The 21,733-nt window shown below is 36.9% G+C and overlaps 1 protein-coding gene across 3 annotated transcripts; it reads left to right on the top strand.

Annotated features, from left to right (window-relative positions):
• The first annotated feature begins 380 nt into the window (after positions 1-380).
• Positions 381-14,428, top strand: tank (TRAF family member-associated NFKB activator). 3 transcript variants are annotated; one of them, XM_053627165.1, is made up of 8 exons: positions 381-629; positions 1,664-1,805; positions 1,936-2,044; positions 3,185-3,297; positions 4,342-4,406; positions 5,267-5,385; positions 6,201-6,580; positions 9,278-14,428. In XM_053627165.1, coding segments are annotated over exons 1-8 (1,011 nt in total). In that variant the 5' UTR covers positions 381-627; the 3' UTR covers positions 9,359-14,428. The 3 variants fall into 3 exon arrangements, with proteins under 3 accessions (XP_053483140.1, XP_053483139.1, XP_053483138.1); XM_053627164.1 differs by having other exon boundaries at positions 383-659; positions 11,745-14,428; XM_053627163.1 differs by having other exon boundaries at positions 383-629; positions 11,745-14,428.
• Positions 14,429-21,733: the final 7,305 nt, after the last annotated feature.

Consider the following 21,733-nt stretch of genomic DNA (forward strand, 5'->3'; position numbering starts at 1 on the left):
TAGATCTCCAGGAACAGGGTCGGTGAGCACTGCTGTGGGTGTTAATTCAACAGTGTCGGTTTTACTTTGCAAAAACAGGCATTTTAAAATATCCTATACCCTATTTTAAAATGCCTTGATCAAAGCAAAGATTGATTTGTTAAGCTTATGCATTTTACATGCTTTAGTCCACTCAGCAAGAAAAGGCTATTTGATACACGCTTCGTTCTAGACTATTAATAGTGTATGTGCTAACTAATAGTATCATTTAGAGCAGCACAGGGCAGACTAGCCATGATTCAACTGAAAATATTATCGTGCAACCCACAGCAGGACTCTGCACAGCTATTTTGCCTGCGGCCCAAATGACATTAATAGCAGACATGCAGCCAGTCGAGTAGGCTGAAAACAGAGCGCCGGGTCTCGCGCAGCCTTTAGCGTGAGGCGGCAGCGCGGCTTCTGATTGGCGGAGCGGCTGCAGGCGGAAGTCACAGGCGAGCGGGGATTCCCCGAGGGAAGTTCCCAGCTAGTTGTAAAACATGTAAAAATGTACATTTGTGCGAAACACTCCATTTCCTCCCCTTTAACGTGAACATTGAGATGTAGAGCAGGACCGAGAGCGCGCCATGACCTCAAAACGATAATTAAATGTAGGTGTTTTGACCAGTTTTCGGACGAAGGTAAGGCTTCATTCAAAGCCAAAGAGGAACAAGTGGGTTAGCAACAGTCGCTAGCTGTAGAGAGCTGACAGTTCTATGTAGTTACGGCGTTATTAGTTAGCTCATAGCATTCGGTGCGAGCTCAAATGTGGTAGTTTTGTTTATTTATTTAAAAAATATATTTAAACAACGTCGTACCATGGTTTCATTTCCGTTATTTGATGTACTGTAACATTAGTAGTGAAGAGTTTTAACTTCTAACGAGTTGCTACATTAGCGTAGACGTCATTATTAACTTCCCATATTATGCAAAATATAAGTTCTCTTCTGGTGTAAATATAGAGCCAAATCTATATATGCTCTAAAACAGTACTCCGAATTAAAGACTCCACTTATTTTGAATCTTACTATTACATAAATAAGGTTGTATGAATTTATGTAAGTAATTCAATTATTTAGGTTAAATTAAGTTATTGCTGAATTAGTGTATATACACTCCACCAAACATACTTATTTGCTTAATAAGGATTTAAAGCCTTTTCATATATATATATATATATATATATAAATATATAAATATATATATATATATATATATATATATATATATATATATATATATAAATTTTTTTTTTTTTTTCAGGCTGTGTATTTGGCTTGCCCTGGCTTTTATTTTTGCACGGTTAAACTTGTCAGTCTGGTCAGTCATTATTCGTGGAGACTGGTGTGGTACAGGTTTCCCGGCTTTCCTAAAAAATAGTCTTTCAAAAGGCGTCTTGTTTGGAGTAGGATCTCCATGATCATTGGGACAAACAGACTTCAGTCAGACTAATGTAATATGATAATGATAATGAAAGATGTTGTCAAATATTATACTAATTAAAAACGCAATGAAGTCAAATGGGTAATCTGTAATGGGTATTTGTATATAGCACTCCAGAAACCACCACACATCCAAATGCAGGATTGACAGGTCTGTTATAAATCACACAGCTATGTTTTTTATGTGTATTTTGTGGCTGCAGGACCCATGACAGCTGCGTCCGTGATGTTACTGAAGGCTGCGGCATGGACCGAAACATTGGTGATCCGCTGAACAAAGCCTATGAAGCCTACCGCAACATCTCAATTGAGAATGAAAATGCCAAAAGGCAACTACAGGAGAAGGTTCAGTACAAGCCGTTAATGCATTTTTCTGTTTTTTTGGTCCTTACTCTAATGTATATAACTGCGAAATCAAAGTCAATCAGGACTTTGTCTGATCTGTCTGTCTGTCTCTCTGCTTATGTGTGTTCAGACAGAGCAGTTTCACCAGTATACACAGCAGCTGGAGAAAAAGATAGAAGACCAAGAGCAGGAGATATCAGCACTCAAAGCACAATTAAATTCAATAAAGCGTGCTTCAGGTTAGTGTTTACATTTATTATGTTTAATCTAAACCAATATATTGCCCAATGAATACTGTTCCAGAAATGAGACATTTTGTTGGCTGAACAATAACAGTTTATTTATGTTTTTATGCTTTTCAAGGATTGGTTTTGTTGTAAATGTAATGCTAGACTACAATTCTCACATACCTTTATTATAAACTGCGACATTACATCGAAACATTTATGACAAATAAAAATCTAAACATCGCAAGTGCAAAAAATGACATCTGCACTTCTCATTTTCTTACATACTTAACATACCTGTTAACACACTTTTATAAGCCTTTATAATATGATTTAATTATATCATTTGATATTATTACAGGGAACATCAAACTTCCAAACACCAGACTCCAAACTCAAAACTGTTTTAAATTACTCTATTAACTTTGAGAATAAGATTTTTTGGGGTCGATTTTAAAGTTTATTTTTTTCAATTGCACAATAGCAAACAACATACTGATATAAGTTTTATTCCTCAAGGCAAATTTTATGTTGCCTATCAAGATTTAACAGTAAATCCTTTCTCTGTATTACTTTAATTATGAGAAGAACAATATTACATGCAAGACAAAAATCACTTACAGGGGAAAATAGAGAAAGTCCTTATACCTTGTAGTGAGGTGGTACTGGTAGTATTACTGAATTGGAATTTGGTTTAAATATATCACAGCAATTTTAAATGGAGTTTGAATCTGCATTTACTACCACAAGAACACCAGACAAGTTTTCAGTTTGGTTATATTTTCTCATTTTAGTGGATGTGTTAATTGTTGAAATAATTGTACTATGAAAAGATCGCGTTCACGCAATGGAAAAAGAAGTATATATAATTGGCACTTTATTATTTGCAATATTATTCTGACATCTTTCAGTTGTATTATAGATCGTATTGACATAGTTGAGGTTTAATGGAATTTCCATATTCTGAAATTATTAAATGTGTATTTATTTTATTTTTTTGCAAATGTAAGCTGTAAATGTCCGTGCTTAGATTTTAGGTTTTTCCTTGCTTGTGTGTTTTATTTACATTTTTTTTTTACAATAAATTTGAATTTGATACACTTTGCAACGCTTAAGGAATGTACGACTGCATGCTGTTTTTTTATTTTTCAGGGGAAGTGAAATGTTGTGAGACTGCACACCGAAAACAGGAAACAGAAAGGTTGTCACCTAGTATTCAGTGGCCTAGCAACTCCTCCACTTCCCACAGGACTAACTATATCCTGGTAGGTGTGTCTCTGAACTGGTCACTGATAGGCCACAATCTTAATCAGGCTGTCATCCTTATCCTCATTGAATTTATAAATATTGCATTCAACATTATCAGGTGGAGCAATGCATATGCTTCATAGATCTGTTGATAGTGTTATATACATTTTAAAACACTGAATGTTGACCCTAGACCTGTAGATAATACACCATTGCTAGTGATAATTATGTACTCAGTCAGAGTTAGAATCCTGGCTTGCCTGTCCATTTTAAAAAAAGTTTGGAAAGATTCTGAGTGGTTTTGCAAATAAGAAACTTGAAAATGAACTATATCTATTATTATGGTTTATAATTAATTGTTGTTAAGTCCTGGACATATAGCTCAGTTTATCTGATGGACCTCTTGGGCCATAACATAAGCTCATGAATACGCCTTCCTTATTCTGATTTTATTAGTGGAAAGCATGCTGAAAATCCAACAGAAGTGCCTGAGCTGCTTTCCCACTTATCCACAGTTCACTCTTGGGTTAAATAGTGAGAAATGTGTGAAAAAGATGTAGTTCTTTTTCTTCACAGTTTGATATCATTTCTCAGCACTATCTGTCCATAGTGAGAATTTTTCTCTAATTGAATCCACCGTGATAATTCTTCTCAATTGTTTGAGGCATGTCATGGCTCTAAACAACAGGGGGCGCTCGAGCATAAGGTTTTCATGAAAACATAGCCTATTGACTATGGTATAAGAGAAAAATGACCTTAAATTAAGGAAAAAATATCTTTGCTTTGACATAACTACAAAATTAGTTTATTACTATTAAAGTAATATTTTAGAGAATTTAAATGATCGAGTTCAGTACAGCACAACATTGGATCTTTTTGCCACATATAGCATACACTGCAGTGTATATTTCTAATTTCACATTAATCTTACACTAAGTAAATCAGCTCTCCATACTAATTATAGTATTTGTTTGATATATTACTTAGAAAAGTAATTTCATTGTCTCTCAGGCCTGGCTTTTGTTCATCCTTTCTTTCTTACTTTTTTTGGCAACGTGAAGAATGAATCCCCGGATTTTACATCGGTGCGTGCACATCCTGTACCTGGAGTTAGTGGCATGAAGATGTATGTATTTCATACTCCTGTATAACTCCTGTATAACTTGGAGTTAAATTTATTAAGCTTCATAGTGTGCTTACTTTACTCAGTCTGTTAAAACAGATAAAGTACCAAAGTGGACCAGACATTTAAAACCATATTCAGATCATCTTAGAGGGGTTGTTTAAACTGGGGCTGTACTATATGAAATCTCATACCTGACCTAGAGACAGCTTTCTGGGCTGAAATTCATGCACATTGCCATGTGTGATATATATACATGATCATAAAATGGTTTCTTGTAAGATAGTAGTGCAGACATCATGGTGGACACTGTAAATCTGCTATTTTTGGATTATTATTATTTGACAAGTTTTTGGCATACTGTACCAATCAGCATATACGTAAATATATACAGATTTACAGATATACAGTCTTAGATTCCAAGACACATTGATGTTGTGTGCATGGCAGCGTGAGAAAATACACTATTTTTGACCCTTTTTTGTGTATATATTTAAGTAAAGGATTTACTAGATTTAGTGTTTTTTTTGTTTGTTTGTTTTTTTGCACATGCAATTTCAGTATCTGTCAAGGATTTGATTATGATAAATTTTTGGTCCTAGCAGATCATTTTTGCAAATGATTTTGCAAGTTAAATTCTTAAGGATATTCACTTACCATCAAATGTCTTGCAGATGTCACATAGCAAGTATATGATAAAGAAATATATGATGTCTGATGTAGTTGTCGTCTTATCTAATGGCATAATCTTATCTTGCCATTTTCAGTATTTTAAAAAGTAATAATCAAATTTCAGCTGTTTTGTAAAAAAATATTCACAGTGGAAGTGGATGCTCAGTGTTCAGTCTCCTTTTTTTGGTTAGTGAGGATGTTCTAGACACGCTTCAGGAAATCCAGGGGACTTTCCAGAGGATTCAGACTCTTGCAAGACGGCAGAAAGATCACCTGAAAAGAATACACAAAGGAAATGATACTGCCAGTGGTAACATTCTTTACCATTTTTACTTTCTAATTTAAAAATTTTATGGCAAAAGTCTTCATTAAATGATCACTGTTCTTCTTTAACCCAAGTACAGTTTTTTCCCCTCTAATTAAATTATGAAGAGAGTTAACAATTACTTTAGAAATGTCAAAACAAGATACTAGTTGCTGTATTATGAATGATCCAGGACGCAATTAAATACAGCAGCACGTGGAGATGAGGCAAGCAGGTCCAGTGTTGCTGCTGCTGCATCTCTGCCCTGCATTAAAACAGACTGAACAATTAACACTGCACACTTACACAGTTACATGCCCTTTGGGTGATTTTAAGAGAAAAAACTCACATGATATGACTTGCATGATAAATATTCAGGAAATTTTTGTAGTTTTGTACTAACAAAGGACAGTTTTTTTTCACGGATTCCAAAAATACACATTAGAGACCTTACACTTAAAATTTATATGTGACTAATATAATATGTATGTATGATCAATAAACCGATTGTATTTTCTGCATAGTATATTTATATTTTGGAATAACGTTTCATCCCTACTTTTTTACCACCACTGTTGTCCATTTGAGCATGACACCTATTTTATGTTATTTTTTATACAGTATTTTGTTATTATTTTTATCTCCCCTATGAGCAGTGAGGAGTAAGTGCTTAATAAGTTCTCCAATCCTGATGTTTCAGTAAAGCTGAAAATATCTAGATTTTTTTACGTTTACCCCAAAGCAAACATACCCCAAAGCATTGTTGCTAAACCAGTCTTTTGTATTTTGTAACATAAACAACATTGTGTATTTTGTGTTAGTTTCAGCAGAGAAACAGTTCTCCATGCCCATCCAGTGCACGGACGACACCGTCGAACAAGTTGAAGAGCCCTTCTCTCCTCCTTTAAGGCCAGAGGTTGATGAGGGCTTGACCTCAGGTGCACTAGCATCGCGAGGTGCCAGCCCAGAGGACGGTGACTTTATGGACGATGTTAAGTTCCCGCCACCCACAGATAGTGAATATGAATTTCTGCATAGTGCTCCAGACAGAGGTTTGCCAATTCCAGTACCCAGGAAAGACCTGTCAGAGCCCATTTCCACGGTGTTGGAGGAGTCCTACTCCTCATTCTCTGTTTCTACTCCAGCATCACACCTGCTGCCTGCATCCGCATCACACGAAGGAGTCCGGGGACCACAACAGGTGAGAGCGAATCACACTCCACTTTGGATAGTTAAACACTAAATGAGAGGAAAGAATGGGCAGAGAAACTCATCATGTACTGGTAGACTTCCATATCAACAGGCCAAGTAATTATGGCCATACTAAAGGAAGCACACACTTCATAATCTTTAATTTATAAGTGTGGCAGCCTGGGAAAACCTATCACATTGTGAATTTTTTACAACTTCTACTCTATATACTTATGAAAACTATAGATTTTCTTAAACTGAAATTTGTTCTCTTATGTATCTCAACCAGAAGTAAAATTTTTATATCTGTTAACCCCTAAAACTAAAAAGGGAAATATGGTGAAATATATTGTTGAAATATATTCATGAGTTCTTAAAATGGTGGTCTCAATGTATGTTATAGGTAGAAAAGTCCAATTTTGGACAAATATATATATTTTTTGACTGTTTGCAAGATTTCAGCCATGGCTGCATATGATTTCCTAGGCCACCACACATATATTATATAATTATATTTCCACATTATAAACAACAGAAATGGATTTCATGTTGATTGATTATACAGTGCCCTCCACTAATACTGGCACCCTTGGTGAATATGAGCAAGGAATGCTGTGAAAATTGTCTTTATTGTTTAACCTTTTGATGTTTTGTTAAAAAAACTCACAAAAATACTCTGCTTTCATGGATATCAAACAATTGCAAACAACACAGGTTTATCAAAATTATTGGCACACCTATGAATTAGAAAAATATATTTAAAATATATTCCCATTGATATTTTACATTTTTTAGTACACCTGGGTGACTAGGAACAGGAAATAGTTCAACCATGACTTACTGTTTCACAGGGGTATAAATATGAGGTAACACATAGGCCAAATTCCCTTAGTCATTCATAACAATGGGTAAGACCAAGGAATATAGCTGTGATATGCGGCAAAAGTTTGTTGAGCCTCACAAAATGGGAAGTGGCTATAAGAAAACAGCACAAGCATTGAAAATGCCCATTTCCACCATCAGGGCAATAATTAATAAGTTCCAGTCAACTGTAAATGTTATGAATCAACCTGGAATTGGACGTGTGTCTATATTGTCTCAACACACTGTGAAGAGGATGGTTCGAGTGGCCAAAAAACTTCCAAGGATCACAGCTGGAGAATTGCAGAAGTTAGTTGCGTCTTGGGGTCAGAAAGTCTCCAAAACTACAATCTGAAGTCACCTACATCACCACAAGTTGTTTGGAAGGGTTTCAAGAAAAAAGCCTCATGCCCACGGTTAAATATGGTGGTGGCTCTTTAATGTTTTGGGGCTGGTTTTCTGCCAGAGGACCTGGACATTTTGTTAGGATACATGACATCATGAACTCTATCAAATATCAACAGAGATTAAATAAAAACCTGACCGCCTCCGCCAGAAAGCTTAAAATGGGCCATGGTTGGATCTTCCAGCAGCACAATCATCCAAAACATGCATCAGAATCAACACAAAAATGGTTAATGACCCCAAAATCAAGGTCCTGCCATGGCCATCCCAGTCCCCTGACTTCAAACCCATAGAAAACCTGTGGGGTGAACTGAAGAGGAGAGTGCACAATGAAATTTGAAGGACCTTGAAATTTGAAGGATCTGGAGAGATTCTGTATGGAGAAATGGTCTCAGATCCCTTGCCATTTATTCTCCAACCTCATCAGGCATTATAGGAGAAGACTCAGAGCTGTTATCTTGGTAAAGGGAGGTAGCACAAAGTATTGACTAAAAGGGTGCCAATAATTGTTGCACACCTATATTTAACAAATATATATATATATTTTTGATAAACCTGTGTTTTGTTTGCAATTGTTTGATATCCATGAAAGCAGAGTATTTTTTGTGAATTTATTAAAACAATAGGTTAAACAATAAAGCCAATTTTTTACAGCCTTCTTTGCTCATATTTAACAAGGGTGCCAATATTAGTGAAGGGCACTGTATTTAGCATCAGAACATATCTAATGTTAGCGATGAACAAATATTGGTTGTTATATTTGGAAAGGCTTGGCTACTCTTATAAAAATCACTAAGAATATGACAGTGTAAACTGAAATTCAGATACTAAATTCCTGTGACAATTGCGGGCTAGTTTACTAACAGTTAACTAGCTGGCTAGCTAGTTGTTTGTTATCCTACAGTATATTATAGTTGTGCAGTAAAAGTGTGATGTTCTTATACATCAGCCGTTACCTGATTCTGGTTAATAGATGTCTCCATTTCAAACTCGGAGTCAGTCTGACGTTGAAATATATTGACCGTATTTCATCAATTCTGCGTCTTGCCTTCTTGTCAAATTGTCGTACACCATAGATAAAAGCATTGCTCAGTACTGGAGGGGAAGGGGTGGGGTTGAAATGGCAAGAGGACACAGGAGCATATTCAAATTTGTACCTAAAAATCTATTGAAATATGCAGTTGTTTTTAAATATTTAATGTACCACTTCAGATGGTCTTTAATCTTTGTAAAAGGCTCATTAGGACTCAGTGCTGTGAGGTTGCATGTCAGTGTTTGTGCCCACAACTGCATAGTTGCGGTTTTCTTACAATTCTTGGTACACTACAGATCTCATATGCATAACATTCCTTTGCACTGGATTTCTGAATGAGACATATGTACAGGTTGACAGTTAGGAAACATCCATCCATCTACTTTCCATTCCGCTTATCCTACACAGGGCTGTGGGGAGCCTGGAGCCTTTCCCAGGGAACTCGTGGCACAAGGCGGGGGACACCCTGGACAGGGTGCCAACCCATAACAGGGCACAATTGCACACACATTCACACACCCATTACGGACAATTTGGAAATGCCAGTCAGCCTACTGTGAGGCAAACATCTTTGGACTGGTGATGGAAACCGGAGTACCCGGAGGAAACCCCTGAAGCACGGGGAGAACATGCAATCTCCGTGCACACAGGGAAGAGGCGGGATTTGAACCTCCAACCACAGAGGTGCAAGGCAAACATGCTAACCACTAAGCCACCGTGTCCCCCAGTTAGGACACATATTTAGTTTTATTTTTTATAAATAAATACAATTTTTATGTAAAAATACAAATGAACTAATTTTTGTAGCCATTAAATAAAGTATCATTAAAATTTACCTGCAGGGAAATTGTGCAAAAACCTACAGTATATGTTGTGATACATATTGTGCATCGTAGAAGTGACTTCAAGATTTGTGATATGATTTTTGTGTCATACTCACAAACCAAATCCTACTCAAACCCCTAAGTGCCAAAATGCAACATAAATTTAGACTTGATGTTACAAATGTTGGGTATTGTTTTTTTTTCTCTCTCTCTCTAAATTGTGTTGTTAGCTTACAATATTGCTGATCGATATTTACAGCATGAGGTAGATTTTGAGTTTTAGGTGAAAACAAAACCTGAGCTCAACTTGAAAAATTCTGAAACTTGAAAGATTATGTTCCGCTTTAGCACTCTAAATTTAGCTTGTTTACATTTACATTTTTACATTTATTCATTTAGCAGACGCTTTTATCCATAGCAACTTACAAATGAGGAAATACAAGCATAGTGATATATCAAGCAGAGAACAATACAAGTAGTGCAAGTGTATACAAGATTTTTAATTGAGTTCTAGAAGAAGCAAAGTGCACAGAGTAGAGGTGTAAGAGCCAGAGTAAGGTGTTTTTTTTTTTTAGGGGTTAGTTAGGTGTTCACGGAAGAGGTGGGTCTTTAGCTGTTTTTTGAAGATAATGACAGATTCTGCAGTCTGGATTGAGGTTGGAAGTTCATTCCACCACTGAGGGTCAGTTAGTGTGAAGGTTCTGGAAAGGGACCTTGAGTCACGCTGAGTAGGCACTACTAAGCGTCGGTCATTAATCGATCACAGATTGCGTGAGGGAACGTAAGTCTTCAGGAGAGTGTTGAGATATGGGGATGTTGTTCCAGACAAAGTCTTGTACGTGAGCATCAAGGCCTTGAATTTGAATTTGTTTCTCAGGGTGGTAAATTTTAATGTTGCTGTTGATCAGTGTGAGGATCAGTTAGGGATCTTTACTAAGCAGTCATGTAGAACTGACATTTCTGAGATAAGTGTGCACATATCAGTTGTGCAGAACTACATTAGAGCCTGCAGTTGGACTTTAAAATGTATTTAAAATGTATTTATCCTTATGTCCTCCATTAATATACCGTGCCATGATCTTTGCTTGACCTTCTGTTATGCATTATGGTCTATCATGACAGCAAGCTGTATTTTAATTGTAACTCAGTGCTGTTGAATTCTTGATTCTGATTGGTCAGAAGGTGTTGATGAATTTTTTATAATAGCAACTCAGTAGTTCAAATAGCAGTTCAGGTTTGTATTAATGCGCTTAATCTAATGTGTTATTGTTTCTGTAGTAACAATGTACACAGGGACTTTTATGTCAGACACTTCACATGAATGGATAAAAACGTGTAATTGCTGATGTGGTGATTGGTTTCTGTGAGGAAACAGTTGTTTCATTACAGGTAACTATAAATGGATAAATAGTATGATATTTTGTACTTGCTAGTGTTGGCAAGTAGAATAAGAATAAAACACTTCAAGACATGCTGTTACAGGAAAATAATTTGCTGTGGTAACAGCCCTGCACTCCACCTCACACCACCCCATCGTTGATTGTTTCCCTATAACGGCATGCCTCATTGGGTTTTATTCCTATTAATCCCAAAATACTTCAACCCTATAAACTTAACCACATTCCTATTAGTTCTACTAATACGAATAGTTACTGAATAGTTTCTAATAGTTACTGGAAATATGATTTCATAGGAATATGTGAATCATAAATTGAGAATTTAAGAGGTAAAAGCCTTTGTTCAGTTAGCAGAATCATGAAATTATTTTTGCACAAAGGGTACCTGCAAATTTGTGCAAAACAAAGAGTGCTAGAAGACAGCTGGTTTTATGCTAGGTCCTGATATGCTGGAACACAGGAGTAGTGTAGTCATGTTTTGAAGCGTCCATGATTACAATATTATATGCAGCTATTTTGGTGTTTAAAAATCAGCAACATTTGCTTCATTACAGTTTTGTACATTGTGGTTTCACTCTCATTTTAATACAAATGTACATGTATTGTATTAAACACTGACTTGGTGTATTAAGTGTTATCTCTGTTTTTGAGCAGCCTCTGTGGAGCCCTGAACTGATCCCTGCTATTGCATCGGAAACATCAAGCATGGGGTCTTCTCACTGTACTTTTTGCAAGGCTACTGTTCCCAGTGACCTCATGTACAGCCACCTCAATTCACACTTCCAGGACAAAGAAGGTGATTGACAGAGCCAGACCCAGGAGCTGCTTACAAGCCGATGTCTTGGCTTATTCATGGCTTTGTTGCCTGTCCTCTATGCACAATGAGCTCAGCACACGGCGGCCACAGTGGCTTTTCATTCGGAGCATGGTGGGAGGGGAGGTCTCCATGCTCATTTATTTAAATTGTAAGAACTTGAACGGTACGATTTGTGGTATTAACAACTCAATTAATCAGTCTGGTTTTGATGTGTGGGACTTTTGAATGCGTTGTCTGTGTAATAAAGTAATGCTTCCATTTTATAAGATTGTGTTTGTCTGAGGTGTGCTAAAGTCCTTTGGTTTAAAGCTTTTTACTCTGTAACTGAAAGGCACCGGATTATTTAGGTGTACAAATGTAATGAGTCTAGATATTTTTATTCTCCAGGCTGACACCATGTCTTTTAAAAATCCCTTTAAAGGTTCTTACAGAATTGAAACTGAAATGAAATTTAACCCTGTCTAGGTTTAGATGCGCAAACAGATCCAACTCATTTAAAAGCGTGTGGTCAGCGTGTTTTTCTTTTTTTGGTCTCAATAACTCTTAATTTAACGTCTTGATTTTAATTAAGCCAGCTGTATGGCAGATTTCAGTCAAAATGAGAAATAATTGTTGGATAATTATTTCGATATTACAACACCATATGGTTTTTGAGAGCAATTTTGAACAGGTATTGAAGGTTAATTAAAACTTTGTTATTACACAGAATTTCTGTGGCTGACTTGATGTGCAATTATATGCACAATTATCCTAGTATTGAAAGTGTGATGTTTGGAGTCCTGATTGCTATTATGTACGTATGTATTTATATATATATAATTTTATTTATTAATTTAAATGTCACTGTCATTCCTCAAATGATGCATTTTTTTTCATATTGCTTAAGCAGCATGGTAAGGCTGTCACTATTTACAGACTATTGATGTGGATAAGTGCTGCTTTAAAATGAAAGATTGCACCTCTTGTTTCATAACCTGCATTTTTTCCCCACCGACTGCTTGATATCGATAAGTACAGTAATGCATGAGTGAGAGTAGATGTATTTTCTAATGGAGTGTTTTAGTCTGTCACCTTTCTGCAGCATTGGACTGTGGGAGTAGATCATTAGCAGCTTCACAAACAAATGTAATATTTTTCACCAGCTCATGTGATGATGTGCTAAGGAAATAGGGAAAATATGTGTACTGAAACACAGGCGTGTGCAGTGAGGACCTTGCAGGCCCCAGGATTACTGCCTACTAACACTTGTGCTGGGTAGATGAGCTGGTGTGAAGACTGCAAACTGGATTTTTTTTTTTTAATTGATTCAGCACAGTTCGTTTTGGTTTGAGTAAGGATCCACACTTTAGTGGTTTTTGGTGTACAAATGAATGAACAGGGTAACAGTAATAACGATGACCCAGTCACTGTGCATTTAGAATGATCTCTCTACAATTATTTGAATTCGATTTGCATAAATTGGATGTATGACAAAAGTTTGATCTATAAAAAGATATGTGACATGTATATTCATATTCAGGTAGACGCCCCACCACTTCCTCTTGCACCTGTTCCCCAGTTCTGTATACCCTGTCTTCCTGCTGGTCTGACAGTAGCCTATGTAGTGTGATTTGTTAACCCTAGTTTACGCTTCCTTGTTTGCCCTGTTTTCCTATTCTTGTGTTTTCTCTGTGTTTGATATACAACTACTATCTCTTCTGTTTCCTGAAACAACCAATACCAAACAGTAATACCCACCCTACCTATTCGTCTTCAGTTTCCGAGCAGGAGATATTCAAGCATTCCAGAGCCATCTAACACACTCCTGTATATAGGAATTTAAATATTAACATTATATAGGCTACTACACGCGTGTACTTGTACACCTTATAAACTGTCTGCTAGAGCCATTGCAGCCATTTACATTAAGGACTGCATTTTAAAAAAATCAGCATAACTGATATTGTTTTGATTGTGGCTTTCTTTCTTTCTTTTTTTTTTAATGGATGAAATGATGTGGGTGGCAGTGCAACCCAAATACAAGTGTAAACCTTAAACATATCCTCCGAATAGAGAGACACAGCTTTAATGTTTAACATTTGTACTCTCCATCCTAACACTCCCCCTTCTCAAGAACACACATTATTATCAAACAGCGAACAGCCGAGCGCCGTCAGATGACTGATATTTACAAAGCTGAACATTACATTTTGCGATATTACAATGTGTTCAGCATAATGACCGATTCGCACTGGATCAGCAGGCCGCTTTTAATTCTCATCGCTCACAGCAGTTCACAGAGAATGAAGAGAGAATTTATTCTGGAAATATAGCAAACACGATATCTCCGTTCTCCCTAATGACTCTCTCTCTCTCTCTCTCTCTCTCTCTCTCTCTCTCTCTCTCTCTCTCTCTGTGTGTGTGTAGATGTGTGAAGACTCGGTGTGTGCGTGTGTGTGTGTGCGTGTGTGGCTCTGCAGCCTGCACTCCCTCACTGGAGCTGTGCACAGATGCTTGTACATAATTATGTTGTCAATGCTTGTTATTTGGAAGAAGGAAGCTGTACTGACAGTTACGGGGCCCATGTGTTTTTTCTTTCTCCTTGTATGTCCACTCATTTTTTTTCTTCCCCTGATGGAATCGTACTAATGTAAACGCTAGAAGTAAAAAAAAAAAAGAAAGAAAGAAAGGAATAAGATCATTATGATGTATAGGTTGAAACCTTTTCTTCTTGCGTCAGAACAGGATTAGGATTTAGGCTAAGACAGGATGCGCTCCATCCATAGTGTTTGTGGATGAAAAAAGTATTATGAGTAGCCCTATGAAAAAGGGCCGAGAGTGAGGACGAGGATGGATCCGGATCGAAAGGGGAGAAGCAGCAGGCTGATTACGAGGTGTCAAAATTGCCAGGAGCAAAAAAAGGTGAAAGCAATCAGGGGTGAGAAGAGTGAGGCGTTCGTGAGGGGCAAGTAATTATCCATCTCATTTGTGGAGAGCAGCGCGGCGCAGCGGAGCGGTGACAGATTGGTGCGGAGGAGAGGGGAGGTGTTAGAACAATGGAGCAGGAGCCGGGCCGCCATTATTAGCGCATGTTAATCAGCCACACAGCTCGGTTCACGGAAAAATAGTAAAGTCTCCAGCTTCAGGGGAGCGGAGTCACCTCCAACGCGAGGGGGAAAGAGAAAGAGGGAGAGAAATGAAGATGGCATATTTATGCTGGCACGAGTTCCTCCGACGCAGTGAATGAGCCAAAAAAGGTTCCTTCAGGCAGCGCATTGAGTTCTTTATTGCTCGTATAGGCTGTCAGAGCTCCCGTCCTGTAGCCTGCTAAATTTAAACACTCATTTAGATTCTACAAAGTGATCTCCGACGTGGAAAGTGAACAACAGCTTCACATGTGAAGTTTTTTTTGGTTTTTTTTTTCTTCCCCCGACAGACTAGACTCGAATAGCCTGTACATTCTGGTCCAAAGCGCCAACGTGGGCTGCTGCAGGTCGGAGATTCGGGCTCTGGATTTCACGTGAAACTAAATTAACAATCGAAGACACTAAACGCAAAAATCAGCCTGTGTGTCGTGCCATAAAATCACGATCTTTAGAAACATCTGTTGCGGTTTCATTTGTACCTTATTTTCCTGCAATTAATGCCACCTTATGTCTGTTTAGGTCTGCTGGAAAAGAGAACAGAACTCATCCGGTTCATTTTTTTCACTTGTGCAGAGACATTTTTTAAAATTATTATTATTATTATTATTATTATTATTATTATTATTATTATTATTATTATTGTCAGACAAAATAAAAATAAATCGTAGTAGGTCCATATTAGTATATCCTAATAATGTGAAAAGTTTTAGAAATGTATTTTTTATAACAGCGAAAGTTTTCATTCTCATGCAGATTGCAACATATGTTGAGGTAATCAAATTATACGCGTAATTAGTTAGGGTTTTTTTTTTCTCTCCCTCCAGTCTCATTTATTTAAAAAAAAAAAAAACATTTAGCCTAAGAGATTATTCATTACACATCTCTAAATCAGATTAGTCTACTGAAACTATAGGCTAACGACAATGTGGATGTAATACCTTGTTGTCTATAGATAGAAAATGAAAATGGAAAAAATAAAATAAAAATAAAAATAATTAAAGAACAAGATATAACTTCTAACTGACACACATTTAAAACGGAGGACGGGGATAATATTTGTAATTTTACTTCTACTAGTAGCTATTCAGTATCCTCTGAGCTCTCTGCTCTAATTATTATTTTCATACTACCATATTATTACCTGGTAGTAAAACTGTAGGCTATTAATCTACCTAATAATTAAATTCACAACGTAATCATCATGAAGGCTAATATGACAAAAAATCACTTGCAGTAACGCACATACTGCTCTTTATCTAGCCCAGGTATCTCGAAGTATTCATGATTACTCTCTATACGAAACATAATAATAATAATAATAATAATAATAATAATAATATATATATATATATATATATATATATATATATATATATATATATATATATATATATATATATATATATATATATATGTATGTATATGGAGGATCACATAAAGTAGACCAAACTCATTCATTATAGTAATAAAATATGAACAGTTATGGTTTGATTAATATGTGTGATATCTATGTCTGTGTAAATGTTTTATGTAAATATCTATTTGTCCTCAGATTATTTATTTATTTAAGTATTACTGTAGTTATTTATTTATTTATCTATTTATTTATTTATTTTTAAAGATGTAACTTTATTACATCAGACACTTAATTACAAGATCGGTAACTCAGTGCATAATTATTTCCAGTTCTGGACTTAAGGCCATGGACTAGTTCATTCAGCAAGAAGACCTTTGAAGATTTTTCCCTGATGATATTGGCATGATAACTCTCAGTCTAAGATCTTCCTCAAAGTAGCCAGAGAACAACAAACTGAGTGCAGCACATTGACTGCAGCACACCCAGTGTATTGCCAACTAGCAGTTTGGGCGAAAAAAGAAAACGGTTGTAGAATTAGCATGAAGTGTTAATTAGCAGGAAGTTAGAGGCAGCCTCATCATTACCACTGACAAAGTTTAATGGGACAAAGGATATTTCCTGTATTATTTTTAAAATGCCTGTAATGAGGCTTCCATGTGGTATTTTTCAATGTTTCTGTTCTGAGATTTTATAATTATTGGACGGTAATGTTATAAGCTCTGTTATTAGTGAAATAAATCAACAATTTCATACCAGTGCAAGCAAATTGCCTATCTAATATATTGATCTATTAATTATAAAAAATAGTAGATACCAAATGCAGTATTCTGACATGTAGTTTATTATATATATGCCTGTAGTAGTTTATTATATAAAGCCCTACATATAATATTGTTCCATGTATCGGTGACCATAAAAACAGTAGATAAAAAAGCTTCAGTTCTTGACAACTTGATATCAATCTCTCTGTATCTCCACATCAGAGTCATGTCAACGATCAACAGCTTCTTACAGAAACATATTTGGGTGTCTGGCCTGCTAGCATTCAGGATGCAAACAAAATGTAAGGGCACAAGCAAGAGAGAGAGAGGAGCCACCACAGATTTTGAAAGTTATCCAAAAGGCTTTGTTCCCTCTTGGTTCAGCTGTACTGTGATTCTTCCTTATGTGTTCAGAAACGTGGAACTGTGCTGTTGTTAAGGCTGCCTTCAGTAGGTCTCTAAGCAGCCCTGCCTGCATTGTGTGTTTGTTTCGGTGCTGGTTTGCGAGCCCTCGTTTCTGGAGCACGGATTTGGCAGTCACAGCAAGTGATGACAGAGGCATTGGTGAGATCGCACCCAGAACCCCAGAGGATGCTGTCTTTACTGGGGAACCAGAGAAAGGAAACAAGGCTTTCGCAGTGCCCAGGCCTGGAGACTGTAAAACTGCACATTGCAACATGCAGCCTATTGGTGTCATTCTCACTGAACAATCGTGACTATGTATTTACAGTAGTAAACTTCTAGGTTCAATGATTTGTCTTTTTGTTACTTTTATTGATAACTTTCACTGATCTTTCCAAAGTGAAACTGGAAACGTTGAACATGATAGATTCAATGGTTGACGTGAAGCTTGTGGTCAGCTTGTTTGAGAGTACTGACAGTAAAGTGCTGTTTTGGTTGTACACAATACTTAACAACATTAACTCCCAAATGCCAAATGACAGCAGTTGTAGCATCATTTTTAAATTCTGAACTCACTTGAGTGGCATTGTGGCCATAAGAGACATTTCAGTGCAGCTGCTGGAAGGAAGGATGCAGGAAGATGAAGGGGGAAAAAACACCATGGTGCACTGCAAGGGTTAAGGCAACATGAGAGAATCCATTCTCAGCTTAATGACCTAGCCTAGCTGGGCGAGGACGACGGGGAACATGCTCTTGACTTGTACTGAATTTGCCAATTAACACCTCCGATAACAGGCAGGCTCTGAACATCAGGCAGCAGGCGAGATGGGAGGAGAGACTCACATGCACTTTGTTTTTCATTTTCTGCCTGTTCCCAATGTTTGGGCCTCTCATAGAGCTGGTATATAAGGACCCAGGCTTGCACAATGTTCTATTATGGTTTATTTGATAGTATTCATGATGGAATATGATACAGTAACAAATGAAAGTAAGAACAGCAACATGTCATGTAAAACCCTCGTTTAGTTGTTTTCACCCTAGATGAGGAAAAAAAATTGGCTCCCAGTAGTATGATCATATCTAAAATGCTGTGTATTTATTATTATTTTTTCTCTCCTTTTTCTTCTACTCTACTCTGGCATTCTATTTTCACACCAGTCCATATGGCCGCTCACAGCCTCAATTGGATCTACAACTCCGGTGTCCAAGATGCTCTCAGCTCGATGTTGTTTCTCTCCATCTTGTTTTTCTTTGTTGCTCCCATTGAATGAATGACGAGTAGCGGACTGATATCATCTTGATCACAATGTTAATTATTCTAAAATCTCCATCTTGACTCTGGTCTCTGTAGTTGACGCACCCACTCCTCTCCCAACCCATTATTTTCTCACATGTTTATCAGACGCCTAAACAACACCTTGGATGGGTGTGAATTTTCAAGCCCCTGGTGAAATTCTCACCGGGCACTTCTTCTGTTTTCCTCTGAGTCCATTTACAGGTAGGAACTGCGCCACTGCCAGGTTCTAATGACTGAAGCAGACAGCAGTATTAGAAACACCTTTTGTCTATGTGTTGTTCGGACATCCTCACTTCAACTGCTTGCCTAAAGCTGGTAAACCGGTTCATAATTAAATAAAAGCATGTGCACACCACTGTGAAGAGGCAGTGAATAGTGATACTGAACCTATATTTGCACTATAACACCATGTTTCACAATTCATTAGCAGGTATTCTAATGGAGTATAATAATCAAAGGTTGGTGGCATAACTGATAGTGGTTCACACTGCTGGCAAAGGTGATGCAATCTATCTAATGATGTTAACAAATCTGTGGAAGAGTTCTAAGAAGATAACACTTTGAGGTGTGATCTGTGTACAGTGAAAAGCAGACAGGCCTTCATTTAACACTTTGTCCGTAGAGCTACTCTAAACACAGTCAAAGCGTCAGTGGCCTTGGTGTGGACCTTTCATGCAACTATATGGAATTATTATTATTATTAACATCCTTCTCTTTTTCTGCCTCTCTCTCTCCCTCTGTCTCTGCCACTTATTCTCTTCCACCCTTTCTCTCCCTCTCTAGCTCTCTGTCCTGTATATGCCGTAAGAATGTGATCTGTGCTATAGAGGTCCACACCCCCGCGTCCATTTATTTATGCAGTGTGAAGAAACCATCTGGCCATGGTGGAACGAGAGAGTGGGTCTACTCTGGCAGGAGGAGAGGATGACTGACACCTCGGCTAGTGGGTAGACAGCTTCATTAGTGCCCAGGCTCTTCATAAAAGAGTCTTTTTAAAAAATTAATCCACAATATAAACCCCATTCAGTTTTAGCAGGGATCCAACAGCTGTCCCTTCTGACTAGACTAAATCAAAGAAAATAATCCAATCTTTCTTGTTTACCAGCTATTGTGTTAGGAGAGATTTCTAACACATTTTGTGAGACACTTCTTGTATTCGTATCGGTAGTACTGTAAAAATGACACCTTGAACATGACGCTAGTCCTTACTGATGGTCCCCTCAGCTCTCCAGGGATCCCTTTCCATGCCCAACACTCCTGCTGAGCCTTAGTTGTTGTTTCTATTTGTCTTTAAATAAGGTTTCTGTCCTACTCTTATATTTATAATACGATCAGACCATATCCTTGAGGAGAAGATCTTTATGGTAAATACAGTGGATTAATCATATCATAGGTACATAAAGTGTGATAGATATCAGGGATATTTTTATTAATTCATTCATTCATTCATTCATTCTTCTTCAGTAATCACTTTATCATGATCAGGGTTGTGGTGGATCCTGAGCCTATCCAAGGAACACTGTCCATGAATTTCGAATACACCCTGGTTGGGATGACGGTACATAAAAGTATTTGATATACTCATACCAATATTGTATTATATACTAATAACGAATCTATTCAAATTAAAAGGAGTTCACATTCAAGGAAGGGTTAGACAGTCATTCATCCGGAATTACCGACGTGATGATGCGATAAGTTCATCACCTCACCTCACCTTTGATAAAGACAAGGGGAAAAAAACTGTTTACGTGTCAGATGTGCTGATGATGTGGAACACATTCATTTAATGTTTTTTGGAGCTTTTAATTTAGTGCAACACAAATTGGTTGTGAGCTTTGTTCACAGACTCATCTGTCTGGGGATATGAAAGCGCAATTCTCCCTCGGCCAGCCTGTGACAACAACGTGCAAAGTGCTCCCACAACCCTAATCTGCTAGTCAGGGAGCCCACACCTCCAGAGCACCACAAGAGCTGCTGTTGTTTTTCGTTCAGCTTCTTTTGCTCCTGTGCTTGCAAGACACCAGAAGTCATTATGAATGTGCATTATGTTTTGTGTGCTACGTCATGGAGTATAAAGGGAAGGATATACACACAAGGAATGACAGATATTTCATCAGCCTGGAACATGAGTGTTGCATCAGTTGTAGTCATTAAAAGTCATATATTGCATCGAAAAGCATAGGTGTTAGGAGCAGCAGCAAAATTATTCAATGTATTCATTTTATTGTTCTTTTATAATAATAATAATAATAATAATAATAATAATAATAATAATAATAATAATAATAGCAAAAAATCTAAAATGTATTATTTAATTATTCTTAATAAATGTATTATAAATAATAATTATACTTACCACTAGTAGTACTACTACTAGTAAAACTACCATTATTATTATTGTTATTATTATTATTATTATTATTACTACTACTACTACTACTACTACTGCTGCTACTGCTACTACTACTACTACTACTAATGAACTGTTTATTAGTATTACATCCTATCAGATTGTACATGACATTATCTGATCTGGTCAACATATTTTGTGCTAGGCAATAGTGTGATTTTGACTGACATGTGAACATCAGACACAACTTGTAGTAAAACACATGTTACTACACAGTTACTACACGTGGATGTTAGTAGTAGTACCAGGTGTGTATTGGTTCATCAACAATCCAAAATAATCTTCTTCTTCTTCTTCTTCTTCTTCTTCTTCTTCTTATCATTATTATAGTGTTTGCTATAAAATTAGCAATGTGGTCCTCTGTTAGATATAGGAGCCTTTCCCTATAGAATCATGGCATACACAGACACAGTGGATGACTATCAAGTGCAGATTATTTTTGCATCATCTCAGACATGTCAGTTATTCCAT

This window comes from Ictalurus furcatus, chromosome 6 (genome assembly GCF_023375685.1).
Source record: "Ictalurus furcatus strain D&B chromosome 6, Billie_1.0, whole genome shotgun sequence".
In the NCBI taxonomy this organism is placed as follows: Eukaryota; Metazoa; Chordata; class Actinopteri; order Siluriformes; family Ictaluridae; genus Ictalurus; species Ictalurus furcatus.

Coding starts and splice junctions, on each gene's coding strand:
- tank (XM_053627163.1), top strand. Junction 3,298..4,341: donor ACAGGACTAACTATATCCTG/GTAGGTGTGTCT, acceptor GGCAACGTGAAG/AATGAATCCCCGGATTTTAC. Junction 6,581..11,744: donor GAGTCCGGGGACCACAACAG/GTGAGAGCGAAT, acceptor GTTTTTGAGCAG/CCTCTGTGGAGCCCTGAACT.